This window comes from Triticum dicoccoides, chromosome 5A (assembly GCF_002162155.2).
Source record: "Triticum dicoccoides isolate Atlit2015 ecotype Zavitan chromosome 5A, WEW_v2.0, whole genome shotgun sequence".
Classification (NCBI taxonomy): domain Eukaryota; kingdom Viridiplantae; phylum Streptophyta; class Magnoliopsida; order Poales; family Poaceae; genus Triticum; species Triticum dicoccoides.
This window is the reverse complement of record NC_041388.1, coordinates 635,099,865-635,114,052: the sequence shown is the minus strand read 5'-3', so window position 1 is coordinate 635,114,052 and position 14,188 is coordinate 635,099,865. Positions and strand designations below refer to the sequence as shown.

The 14,188-nt window shown below is 47.8% G+C and overlaps 1 protein-coding gene across 1 annotated transcript in view; it reads left to right on the top strand.

Annotated features, from left to right (window-relative positions):
- Window positions 1–10,684, top strand: part of LOC119300255 — a 59,752-nt gene extending 49,068 nt beyond the window's left edge. The window contains exons 2-4 of the mRNA XM_037577278.1: window positions 6,462–6,767; window positions 7,783–8,791; window positions 10,353–10,684. Of these exons, the coding sequence (XP_037433175.1) occupies window positions 6,462–6,767; window positions 7,783–8,791; window positions 10,353–10,417 (1,380 nt within the window). The 3' untranslated portion in view covers window positions 10,418–10,684. The remainder of the gene's footprint in view (window positions 1–6,461; window positions 6,768–7,782; window positions 8,792–10,352) is intronic.
- The last annotated feature ends 3,504 nt before the right edge of the window (window positions 10,685–14,188 follow it).

Here is a 14,188-nt window from a genome sequence, read left to right as displayed (position 1 = left end):
GTCGTGCTGACGGAACTCTTCCCCGACACTTTGCTGGATCAGAGTCCGGGGATCGTCATCGAGCTGAACGTGTGCTAGAACTCGGAGGTGCCGTAGTTTCGGTGCTTGATCGGTCGGGCCGTGAATACATACGACTACATCAACCAAACGCTTCCGTTGTCGATCTACAAGGGTACATAGATCACACTCTCCCCTCTCGTTGCTATGCATCACCATGATCTTGTGTGTGCGTAGGAATTTTTTTGAAATTACTACGTTCCCCAACAGGCATGTACGCACCCCGGGATTGGGAGAGTGCGGAGCCACCAGGGGCTATTTAGTAGCCCCACTGTCAAACTCCTATGGCTAAGTGAAAGTGCTAAAGCATTATAGTCCAGTTGCCTCGCTCGCTCCGCTATCACCTCCTTAATAGGACCAAGACGTTGGGTTAAGTGTGAATGCATGTTTTTTGCGAGCACCTCCGCATTATATGCGTGGGGGTTGAAGCTGACGGCTGCAATCTTTCAGGTTATACACATGTATACATAAACGGCCGCCCAAGAGGCATCATATTACTTTCAGGCAAAATTATAAAAATAGCCTTACAAAAATTTATAAAAGCATTTCGCTTACAATGAGATTACATAAACATAATATCTTTTGAGCACTGAGTCTCTATCAAACGAGCACCCTCAAGAACTTCTTCAAAGTAGTGCTCAGCAGCCATTCGACCTATGGCCGAATCCCACGCTGCAATAGTGGTAGCATCCATCTCCGCCTAGTATGCTTTAACACGGGCAAAGGCCATCCGTGCGCCCTCTATGCACGCCGACCTCTTCATCGCATTAATGCGCGGCACCACGTCAAGGAACTGCTGCACCAAGCTGAAATAGCTGTTCGGTTTTGACCTTTCCGGCCATAGCTGATCCACAACAGACCTCATGGCGCGTCCGGACAACCTATTCAGTTCGGCCCATTCGGCTAATTGGTCAGTCAATGAAAGCAGACGCTCGAGAGAATGGAATTGTCTCCAAAACAGCTGGTCTACTTCACGGTCCGTCTGACCCTGGAAGTACTTGGTCGCATCGGCAGCGCTCGCCGCTAAATCCATATACACATCCTCCGAACTCCATAGCCGATCCAGAGGGGCATACTGTGGAACTCAAAATTTCAGCTTGATCCGACCGTCCAAACTCCGGTAACCTTCCGAATAGTGCATCACTTTTCGGATCTGTTTTCTGCGCGAAAACGAATCCGACCCGAGTTCATCTTTTTTATGAACGGGGTTTCGGACATCCCTTTTGAAGGAAGTTTTGTATGGGGTATTGTGTTTTGTTGCCGAACACATCCCACTAACTTTAAGATCTTTTGAACATGATCTTCAACATCATGCTGGTGTCAAACCAGTCCGGCAATATTACTCCACGGCTGCCGACCTACGCTAGACATGGCGTCACTTTGTTGAGCCGAGCTCAACTTCTTCGGATCATCATCTCGGCAAGCCGAACAAGAGTCCGGCATCGCGAAGGGTAAATCATCACCAACAGCGTCGCCCCATGGATTAAACAGAGCGGGCATACCGGCATCGCCGCACGGTCGCTTCATCAAGCCGGCATCGACCACGTCACGACCTGCATCGACAGGGCCGCACTATTGCTTCTTTAAGCTGGTGTCCATCACGCCGACCTACTTCGACTCATCGGCTGACATCGAGGCTTCGACATCTCGGCTAGACCGGGGGCTTTGCCATCTCTTCATCAACCTACTCCGGACACTTCGGCGTCACTAGCCAACCAGCTCCGTCACGTTAGATGGGCCGAGGGCTTTGCCTCGGCGAGCCAACCTTTACCAGCATTGCCATGCCGTCGTTTTATCGCCCATCAGGCAATGGGTGTGCGGAGCGAGTCCCAATTTTGGGAATCACCTTCCTTCGGATTGCTTCAACAAATAAACCAGGTGCTATTAATCTCAGTATTTTTTACTTGTTTGGGTTCATTTTTCCCAAGGAATTATTACTCTGGTTTGCCCATCATATGTACACAGGTTTATCAAATGATGGCCTCATTAACGACGGTCGCGTGGTGGTTCGGTCAGTCTTCGTACATAGTCCGGCGAACGTCGCATTCGGAACTCGGACCGACTTGTGAATTCAGGCTTTGCCACGCCTTTACCGCATCACGCCGACGCCCTGCATCGACATTGGTGCTTTGACTTCGGCGCCAGGCCATATTTCTTTTATTACTCACTTTGCATAAATTATTTATTATGCAACGATTTTTTTTAATTATCATCATTACTATTATCTCTCGTTTGCACTATTTTTGTGCACAGGAAAATGATCCGGGGACTTCGGCGTCACTCTGCCGGTCTACATCGACCGTGCTATGTCACCACTTCGGCGTGTCGAGCTCTCCGCTCCGCCACCTCGGGACCGGCTTGGGGGATGGAACCTTGTCCCGCATCAAGCTCGGACCGCGTCATCAATACCGAACACAATAACCAGCTAAGTCGCTTTCATGCTCAAAGCTTTAATTTCTAACTTGTGTTCGGTTCGACCAAGCATTATACTTTTTTGGAAAAAAGTTGCTTGTAAAAAATTTCCTTGTCCAAACTTTGTTTGTGACCCATAAATTCAAATACCCAATTCATTTGGGGGCTTCCTTTATGAAGCTTTTCCTGTTGCATATGATTATACTTGTACGACTTCGTTCCTTGTTCGTGTATTACGCCACAATATGCACCATATTGACTTAAGCGATTTGCAAGCTGGGTTGCCTTGCTCCTGTGTTTACCCCTACGTTCCTGATTGTTTGGCTAGGGAGTAAAGGGAGCACCTCTGCGATTGTCACGATCGGGTCACCCGAGCCGGACCTCAGACTGGGTGAAGCCGAAAGCTAGCGCTCTTATAGTTTTCAATGATGTTCGGCACACAACGGAACTCATGAGTACAAAAAATCTATTGCACAAGTCTCATAATAACAATGAGCACCGAAGAAAGGTATCGGTGGGGGTACTATTTTCTTCGAAGATGCTTCTTACACTTCGCAATAATATAGCATAAGTTCCCTAAGCATGCTTTGTCTGTTACAGCCTTATGGCCTGATTGCCTGGTTATTGGAAACACCATCGATATTATCGACCGATGGAGTACATAACACTTTTCGTTCCTTGCCTGGTTAAGACGCGTTTAAAGTTCAGTTGAACATAGATATGATATAAGTACTTCGGTACATGCAATCATTCTTCTACCCAAGTCACTTGGGGGCTCTTAAGTTTATTTGAGCCGTTTTATAATAAGTGTTCTTCTTCTTAATCGTTGCAAAGTTTTATTATTATTATTATTTATCACTCCTTTTTTCGACCCGAGTGTGTGGTCACTAGCCGGTGAGCCTAATTTCTCTCTCAAAGCCGCTAGAGTTTAGTTTGCTAAACTGGCCTGATGAGAAGTACTCCACCCTCGGGATAGGAGGTTGAAGCCGTAGGCTAACCCGCTCGAAGTCTTGAGATAGGATATATCACGTTAAAGCACGACAGAAGCACTTCTTTTTTCTAAGACCAATTTTCGGATTGGTACTGAACACTTGATCTTGTTCGGACGTCATGTTTTGACTGATGTTTCTTGGTTTTCCAAGCTTTTTGGCACTTTTAAACTATTTGTTCTTTTCCAGCATTAGTCTCGCAGTGCAACGCCGGACACCTTTAGGGATTCGGCAAAAACATTCTCGGATATTGCTATATATGCATCGGTTTCGAATTGTGTCTTTGGTCAATAGTTGGGTTGCCCGGCTCCTGTGCTTTCCTCCTACATTCCGCTTTGTTCGGCTAGATGTGCAAAGGGAGAACCACTGCGATTGTGCTTCCAGCTCGCATGGTCAAGCACCTTAGTGGAGAAAGCCGAAAACTGACTGTCACAATAAGCGTAAACTGGTCAGCGATCCGATGACTATGATGGGCCGTTCATAACATTGGCCGAAGTGTTTACGGCTTGACCTCGACTGTCGCCGAACACTACCGGGGGCTATTAACTGGCCTCCCAAACTAAATCCTCGATATTTTGCTCTTACATTCGAGCTGAGGTTTCATGATCATGCTTAGCATGACAACCCAAAGAAAGGAACCGATAGCGGGACTATTTTCTTTGGAAGACATTTCTTCTGTTAAACAGTAATATAACATATCTCTCTGCGTACCTTTGTTTATAAAACCGTATGGCCAGATTGCCTTGTTTGTTGTAAATCTTTGCCCTCATAAAGGCTTTATAAAGTAGGACAAACACTCCTCGGCTACTGGCCGAGGAGGTGGAAGCCGATGGTCGGTCAACAAAGTTTTGTACAATGCGGAACTGAGCATTAATGACGTAAAGTACTTGGATACATAGAGTCATTACACATAATTTGTGATTTTACTATGGATATTGATCCTTAATTCGGCCACCCGTGCCCGCATTAAGGCTCGGGGGCTACTGGGCTTCGGGCTTATTATTTACAAATATTAAAGGGGCACATCGATCCCCTGATTTGGTGTTGCCACCCGACCAGTGTCTCGGGGGCTACTGCATTGCTTGTCCAATACAGAAAATTTTATGTGCAATATAGTTTCCGAGGAGATTTTGATCCTCAGGTTGGTCGGCCGCACCCAACCTGAGTCTCGAGGACTGAGCACGCCGCTTTTAGTGTCCCGAAGTATTCTGCCGAGCTTGGACTCGATCCTCAGGCCGATTTTGCTAATCAACCTGAGTCTCAGCGGCTACTGGGATCAGCGGTCTTACGTCATCCTTCAGGTGCATCTCGGGTTTTAGACCGATACACACCTTGAGGGCTACTGGCTATATATCTCGGTAGAGAATAAATTGCACCAATAAAAAATATTCACAAAAATCGGCCCACATTCAGGGTGGTGCACCACCTCGGAAGCAGCCCGGCATAAAGCTCGGGCGCTAGTGGCTGGCTCCATAGAGGGCATTTCCGGCATTAAGCTCGGCTAAACTCCTTCAACTTCTTTGAACCAAGGTGATTTACGACACCTCGGATATAGTTCGGCGTTGGAGCTCGGATACAGTCCGGCATTGGAGCTCGGATATACAGTCCGGCGTTGGATCTCAGATACATAGTCCGGCGTTGGAGCTCGGATACATTCCGGCGTTAGAGCTGGGAAGCGGTCCGGCGTTGGTGCTCGGTTGCAAAAGATACCTCGAATACAGTCCGGCGTTGGAGCTCGGACGCAAGAGGATGCTGGCGCCCGGGAACAACTTCAAACTCGAGGTGTGGCATAAAAATAACAAGGCATTGATAAAGGCCGGAAACTTAAAGGGGCTCCTCGGATACCCGAGGTGTAAACTCGTCGAATGCATTTCGGCGATCCTCAAGATCGAAGATGAGAAGATTTGTTGGACCAGTTTTCAAGACCGGCGACCGAAGATGAAGAACGGTTCGGAAGAATCGAGAAGCGTCCCTAACTTGAAGACCGGTTCAGGGGGCTACTGACGGTGTCCTGGACTAGGGGGTACTCACCACGTCGTCTCCCGATCTATTAGATTGGGCCGAGGACCCCCATGGCCGTATACTCATAGGCCAGTTCGGACAGCTGCCGCATACAAGGAAGATTCCACAAGACTTGGCGATCAAGACAAGGACTTCTCCCCACCGGTGTATTCGGCTAGGACTCTTGTTAACCTAGGCCTCTGGTGCATTATATAAACCAGGGCCAGGCTAGTCGATAGAACATACACATCAACAATCATACCATAGGCTAGCTTCTAGGGTTTAGCCTCTCTGATCTCGTGGTAGATCTACTCTTGTACTACCCATATCATCAATATTAATCAAGCAGGACGTAGGGTTTTACCTCCATCGAGAGGGCCCGAACCTGGGTAAAACTTCGTGTCCCTTGACTCCTGTAACCATCCAGCCTAGACGCACAGTTCGGGACCCCTACCCGAGATCCGCCGGTTTTGACACCGACAATATCCCTTAGTTTCCAATAGGACCCCGCTGCCACGGGAGGGTAGGACAAAAGATGTCATGCAAGTTCTTTTCCATAAGCACGTATGACTATATACGGAATACATGCCTACATTGCATTGATGAATTGGAGCTAGTTCTGTATCACCCTATGTTATGACTGTTACATGATGAACCACATCTGGCATAATTATCCATCACTGATCCGGTGCCTACGAGTTTTCCATATACTGGTTTACGCTTATTTACTTTCCCGCTGCTACGGTTACAATCACTACAAAATACCAAAAACATTACTTTTACTGTCTTTACTTTTGTTGCCGCTACCACCACTATCATATTACTTTGCTACTAAACACTTTGCTGCAGATACTAAGTTTCCAGGTGTGGTTGAATTGACAGCTCAACTGCTAATACTTGAGAATATTCTTTGGCTCTCCTTGTGTCGAATCAATAAATTTGGGTTGAATACTCTACCCTCGAAAGCTGTTGCGATTCCCTATACTTGTGGGTTATCAGCAGGGTCTCCCTCCCTTCGCCGAGTACAGTAGAAGGCTGTTCCTGACGGATGACCTCACCACAGGCATCCTGCAGCTCGCGGAGGACCACTACATTGTTGCCGACCTCAATGTCTACCCCAAAAGAAAGGGCAATGGCATGCGTGCCGTACTCCGCGTCTTCAACTCCGAGACTGGAAAGTGGAAAATCATCCCCAAATTGGACCCGGGCAATGGCGGCCAGTTCCCCGAACTCTGGTCAACCGACAATGTGCTCGCTTTCGATGGCTGTTTCCTGTGCTGGGTCGACTACTTCGCGGTGTCCTGCTATGTGACTTCTCCGAAAACATGGACTCCCTGTCGCTCTGCTTCGTGCCTTTCCCTGGAGGAAAAGAGTACCGTGGTAAGGTACGGGTTGAAAGGTACTTCCCGGAGAGATTCCAAAGTGTGTCCATCAGCCAAGGCAAGATATGCTTTGTCCACATTGACAATGACTTCCATGACAGAGTCCCTGGTCGCTGCCGCCGATGCCTTGAGCTTCGTGATAGAAAAAGGCAAGGGCGGCAGCAGCAGACTCCGAAGAAAATCACCAGTTGGACTTTGAACTCCGAGTTTGAGTGGAAGCTACATCGTGTGATCAACCTGGACTCTCTCTGGGCGCAAGCTGGTTACAGGGATCTGCACATAGATCAGCGAAAATAATTATTAAAACATGTTCCAACGTGTATCTGAAAAACGTTTAGCATGTATTTGAATGATTTTCAAACATGTTTTTGTAAAAATTGTAATAATGTATTTGAAAAATATTAAACATGCATAAAAATGTTTTAGATGCATACAAAAGATATAGAACTTGTATGAAAAGGTAGACATCAAAACATATACTCGAAAAAATGTTAATAATATATATTTGAAAATGTTTAACATGTATAAAAAAATATAATGTATATTTATTTACAAGGCGTATGAAAAATGCAGATGTCTGTTGAGAAAAAAGAAAATGAAGAAACAAAGATAAGCGAATAAAACCAGTGAAATGTTCTTATATTTATTTATAAGAACATTTTTTACACTAGTGTAGTGTCAAAAACGTTCTTATATTATGGGACAGAGGGAGTAGGAAAGACAAAGAAAACCGAGGAGACAAAAGGAAAAAAAAGAAAATGAAAAAAGAAGGAAAAAGAGGAAAACCGAAGAAAAACCAAAGAAAACCTAGCAAAAAGTGGAGACGAAAAAACATAGCTACAGGAAAAGGCCAGCCCAGTAGAGTGCCAGTCAGAGGCGAGACGGACTCCGCTTCGGACTTGTTTCCGGTTGCTGGCCTAACCGTCTCGTGGCCGGCCCAGACTCGCTACGTCAACATCGCGTCAGATCTGTTCGTCTACACGGCCGCCGGTCCTTCCCCCTCGGTGCAGCAGCTCCCTCGGTACACCAAGGACAGGAAAAGGCCGTTCCTGATGGATAAATTCGCCACAGGCATCCTGCAGCTCGCGCCGGACTGCTACATTGTTGCCGACCTTAATGTCTACCCCAAAAAAAGCGACACTGGCAATCATCCCATGCTTGTTGAACTCTGCATCTTCAACTCCGAGAAAGGACAATGGGGAACCATCTGCAACAGGCCTGCCCCGCGGCCGCATGACCAGAGCAATGTCCGGTTCCCCTTCCTGTGGTCAACTGACGATGTGCTCGCTCTTGATGGTCGTTTTCTGTGCTGGGTAGACTACTTCAGTGGTGTCCTAATATCTGACTTCTCCGATACATGCTCCCCTGTGCTTCACTTCGTGCCTTTCCCCGGGGGAAAAGAGTACCGTAATGACGTACGGGTTGAAAGATACTTCCCCGAGAGATTCCAAAGTGTGTCCGTCAGCCAAGGCATGCTGCGCTTTGTCCACATTGACAATGACTTCCATGAGAGAATCCATGGTGGCCATCGTCACCTTCTTGAGAGAAGACTAGGGCAGCACCCTCGCCAAAAGATCACCATTTGGAATTTGAACATGATGTCCAAGTTCAAGTGGGAGCTCCATCGTGTGATCTACCTGGATTCTGTCTGGGGTAGCTCTGGTTACCAGGAGCTGCACATACCTTGCCGTCTTCCTGAGTTCCCAATCATCAGTGCGGATGACCCGGATGTTGTATGCTGCCTTTTAAGGGAGGAGGAATTTCACGGTGAGGCGTGGATGATCATGGTTGACATGAAACAGGCACATGTTCAGTCATGTACTCCATATATCAATCAACAGTCCTGCTATGCTAAGTCTGTGGATGTGGATGTGCAAGCTCGCAAAAGCCGTTTTGCTAATGTGCCCCTACTTCCAGCTGTCTTCTCCAGACACCTTGAAAGGCCAACAGGTAACTAGAAGAAGTTCTCTTAGTGTTTAAATGACGCTCTTTTATGTACGTTATCACATATTACCTAACATGGTTGCCTTTGATTAGCTTTCTGTTGGATATGGTAGTGTAACGCTGCTTTTTTTCTTAGTACTATTTATCTTGCCTATGATGCAAATACATATGCTGCCTGGTTGCGTGTGCGATTCTCATGGGTAATTGAATTGTGACTTTGGTGCACGCTTATTACCCCCCTCCATTAGCGGCATTGGTTCTACTGATCAGGGTTGTTTGCCCGGCATTATTCTCTGTAGCTTTGGTCCTGCTTCAAATTTTCTAATTTGCCGCTTTCCGACACTGCATCGCTGTGTTATCGTAATATATACTCCTGTTAATAATAGCTTTAACTAATTGAAGCATTTGATATATTGTTACCATGAATCTTCTGTTAGGCTGTTCAAGCGTTTGAGTTTTAGCCACTCTAGCTGTGTAGGGCTCTACACTGTATGTCAATAAAAGCTTTGGTCCTTATGCCATCAAGATGTCCTTGAGAGAGTCCTCTATTTCTCCTAGTAGGATCTTTTGCTCTTTATGGGACTGTCCATTGCCTGTACAGGTTTAGTTCTTGATTCATCACACAGCCTTCTGTTGCTACTAGTATGGTGTGCTATTTTTAAGTGAATTTTAGGAACAAGAAAAACACTATTTTGATTGCTCTTGTAAAGCATATTATATTGTGCTCTATTTTCTAGTAGCAACCTGACAGAAGTATATATAGACATGCACACGCGCGCGCATGCATTTAGCTTTTAACACATTATTTCTGTTGGCGAGAGTTTTAAAATGTGTTTCGTTGGGTTGCTTTGGGTCAGTCAGGTCACATCTTTGGCTGTTTCTGTTAGAATCAGTTTGTTTCAGATAGTGTGTACTTTCTGTATCATGTAACTGGATACTGGGCTGGTGAAAAGCCATTCTCCCTGCATGAGAATGTCATTGGGTAAAACTCCTGTATTATTTAGCCTTGCCGGCCTTCTCATGTGTCTGTCTTTGTCTTGATTCTGGCGACAAACTTTCCCGCTGGTTTCTTCATCTTCTCACGCCTCATCCGACATCCTTAAACCTGCCTTGTGCGACCTGAATGCACCACCCCATCCTTGGCCCATCAGCAGCATGTTCGCCACCAGTCCCCTGTTTGTCAGTTGTGGTCTTTTCAGCTGGTTGATAAAGTCGATACCTGCTCATTGAGGCCACAAACGCAACGTCATGACTATGTGGCAGAAATGAAAGAAAACGCTTTGATGACAAGTTACCCGAGAGCTAACGATGAAGAGCATAATGCCATCACCTTCCGAAACAAGATCAATTATATGATGTCATTACATTTATATTAATTGAGGGCGATACCATTTTCTTTATTAAAAATACTCCAGTGCAATGCCATTACTCTTTCTAGTTTGTCTATTTCTTTTTTTGAACTAGTATTGTGTACAACATTTTTGTAAAGTGGCAACTAATCATATCTGTCCATACTGCTCATGAACAAAGTGTATATAGCTAAGTTATTTTGTTTCTGCTTTTAAAGGGATGCTATGGAACAACGACAAGCTTGCACCTCATCCTTCAAAGAAGAGTAAGTTTGCAAGGTAAAGACTTGGGAGTATGGTTCGCTCAAATCAAAGATGATGTTTGTCAAAGGTGCAACTTTTGGGATTCTCAAACCGAAGATGATGTTTGGTGCGGTGCAGACAGAAATGTGGGAAAATATTATATTTATGTGATGAAGATGATGTACTAATGAATATCCATTAGAGTAAACGATACATATTATGGATCCTGTAATCGTATGTTTGAAAGCCAGCCTGTTATATGTTTGGGATTGAACATTGCTGGGTGTTAATTATGTTTGCCGTCGTCTTTTAGACCAGTACATTTTTGCCCTCGATAGCAAATGGTTTAGGCCCTGCCTGGGAGCTCAGATTCATTTCCGAGCTGTAACATTTTACAGCTGTAACCTGACGGTGATGGGCCGAGGTGGTGGTGTCGTCTCTGGTTGACATGTCGCCCACGGTGGGGAGAAGAAATGGTGGCGGCCGCCGCCCATTCTTGCATGTCGAGCTGCTGCAGCACTTGTACCGCCGCCGCCCATTCTTACGTGCCGGCTGCCATTGATTTTTGAGTCACCCTCCCCCTAGTTTTGCTAAGAGTATTTCAATCGGGGTATTTTGGCTGAATTTTTTATATTTTTGAGTCACCGTCCCCCTAGTTTTACTAAGGGTATTTCAATGGCAAACGTTTTACGCCGGGGTGCCGGCCGAGTTTTCGGCCGGTCGCTCGCGACACGCGGCCTGACTCGTGGCCCCGCACCGCTCCCTTTCCCCACCATACATTTTCCCCACCTTATCCTCAGCCACACCACACCGTTATCTTTTCCCCACCTTATCCTGAGCCACACCAGCATCTATCTTCATCAAATCCCTCTCACCATGGAAGCCCTTATCCGTGTCGGTAGTGACGAGGAGGACAGCGGCAGCGACGATGAGGATAGTAGGCGGCAGGATGACGGGTCCGACTAGGTGTCGGGTGCCGCTCCGTGCGGCACCAGCGACCCCATCATCCGTGTCGCCGGCTCCTTGAACTTCTCGGGGTTGTCTCCTTGGGCGGCTGGCGTTGGGAGGCTGCGGAAGAGGAAGAGGGCGGGCGGCAAGGCCGTCAAGTCGGAGTGCGCGGGCACCGACGCCTTCGACGCGTGCTGACGTCCTGCCGCCTCGTCTTCGAGCTCTGCTTCCGGCGCCGCCATCACCATCCAGCCTTTGGACGGCCACCAAGATGTTCTCTTGGTGTCTTCTGCCACCCGTAGCTCGCCTAGGCGCTCCTTTTGTCCCTTTCGCCTCCTTGACATGCCTCCTGAGGAGAGGGACAAGAAAGGGATTACGGGCACCTTATCTCTTTTTAGTTTGTAAGCCTTCGGGCCTTTGTTGAATTTAAAACTTGTAATCCCATCATTCATGTTTTTCATTTCCTATGGACTGTACCTGAGTGGAATGTTTTTTTAATGAAAAAGGGATGCTTGCCGGGTCATTTGTTTGCGGGTGGAACCCACAACAAGGAGTAAATCCTTGATATCTTCAAGATAAACATTTCCTTGCCCGGCAACAGGCCTTGCCGTCTCCCCACTTCGCTCGACCTTCCTCACACCTTCGGCAGAGGCAGGGATGAGGCGGGTTCAGGCTCCTTGTTTCATCCTTTCGCTGCCGCGACTACGACCAAACTTGGCCCCAGGAACGAGCCCTAGGGCCTAGAGTTATGGGAGCACGGTAGCTTAGGGGAAAACGAGGTTTCACATACCTCAGTCCATAATGGAATGCATGATAAGGGATGAAGGGGTCCTGAACTGTGTGTCTAAGGCGGATGGTAACACGGGGCAGGGGACACGATGTTTTACCCAGGTTCGGGCCCTCTTGATGGAGGTAAAACCCTACGTCCTGCTTGATTTTGTTGATAATATGAGTAGTATAAGATTTGATCTACCACGAGATCGGAGAGGCTAAACCCTAGAAGCTAGCCTATGGTATGATTGTATGTTGTCCTACGGACTAAACACCTCCGGTTTATATAGACACCGGAGGGGGTTAGGGTTACAAAAAGTTGGTTACGAAGGAGGAGATATACATATCCGTATTGCCTAGCTTGCCTTCCATAACAAGTAGAGTCCCATCCGGACACGGGACGAAGTCTTCAATCTCGTATCTTCATAGTCCAACAGTCCAAGGATATAGTCCGGCTGCCCGGAGACCCCCTAATCCAGGACTCCCTCAGTAGCCCCTGAACCAGGCTTCAATGACGATGAGTCCGGCGCGCAGTGTTGTCTTCGGCATTGCAAGGCGGGTTCCTCCTCCGAATACACCACGGAAGAGTTTGAATACAAGGATAGTGTCCGACCCTGCAAAATAAGTTCCACATACCACCGTAGAGAGAACAATATTTCCACAAATCTAATCTGCTGACACGTTTTGGCAGCATGACATCACGCCACGGTCCGGTAATTATTTGAACCGTTTTTCCTAAACCAGCCCCGCACATAACGCAAGGCGGTTTCTTGACACGTCTTGTCAAAGCAGAGATCGTGTTCCCCTTATTGCGGGATTCTCATCAATACGGACATGGGTAACCCAACCGCGCCATCAATTACGACACTTGGGGGATAAGCGAGTTTTACCAGGCTAGTCGAGGTGCATAGTTTAGTCCGCCCTTTTAAAGGGATAAGATCTCACCTTTTTCTACCCATGCCTTGTTCCTCCTTGCTCATCCATTCTCGCGCACCCGAGCTCCAGCGCCCAAGTCCGCATCCTTCTCCTCAACTCTCTCCAAACATGTCCGGAGCGGGAGGCAAGTGGATGGCCTCCTCCGTCACGGAGGGACACATCAAAAAGCTACGTGGAGCCGGATACTTAGCCGCGGATATCGCGCACCAGCTGCCAGCCGCGGGGCAGATCGTCCCTACCTCGGAACCTCACAAAAGGGTGGTTTTCCTCCCCCATTTCGTCCGCGGACTGGGGTTTCCCCTCCATCCATTCGTCCGCGGCCTCATGTTCTATTACGGGCTGGACTTTCATGATCTGGCGCCGAATTTCATCCTCAACATCTCGGCGTTCATCGTCGTGTGCGAGGCTTTCCTCCGCATCCGGCCCCACTTTGGCCTATGGCTGAAGACCTTCAATATCAAGACGAAGGTAGTAGGCGGCCAACAAGCGGAATGCGGCGGAGCCATGGTGGGCAAAATGCCCAACATTACATGGCTCGAGGGCTCCTTCGTGGATACCATAAAGGGGTGGCAATCGGGGTGGTTCTACATCACCGAGCCGCGCGACACCAACTGGGTGGCGGCCCTCGAGTTTCGATCCGAAGTCCCCACGTGACTCACTTCTTGGAAGGAGAAGGGCCTATCTTGGGGCTCTTCGGTGGAGCTGGACGGACTCCATAAGTGTATCCGGAACATGAAAAGCAAGAAACTTAAGCTTACCAACATAGTCCAAGTCATGCTCTTCCGCCGGATCCTCCCGTGTCAACAACGGGCTTTCAACTTATGGGAGTTCGACCCGGCCCAACACCAGACTCTACATGAGCTCTTCGACACGATGCATAAGGACGTGTGGAAGGTGCTGTTCAAGGGCGCCGATGTCCCTCCTTCTCTTACCGAGGACCGCGGGCTAAGCGCGAAGCGCCATGCGAATCCGGTAAGTTCTGTACATCTGGTAGGGTATTTATTTCCCATAGCTTAACCATGTGCGGGGTCTGAGCTCCCATGCCTTTGACAGGACTGGGTGGAGACATCGGAGCAGATCACCTGTCCGACCCCTCTGCCCGAAGACCCTGCGGACGCTCTTCTGACAGAGATGCGGACTCCGGCTCCTTACGAGG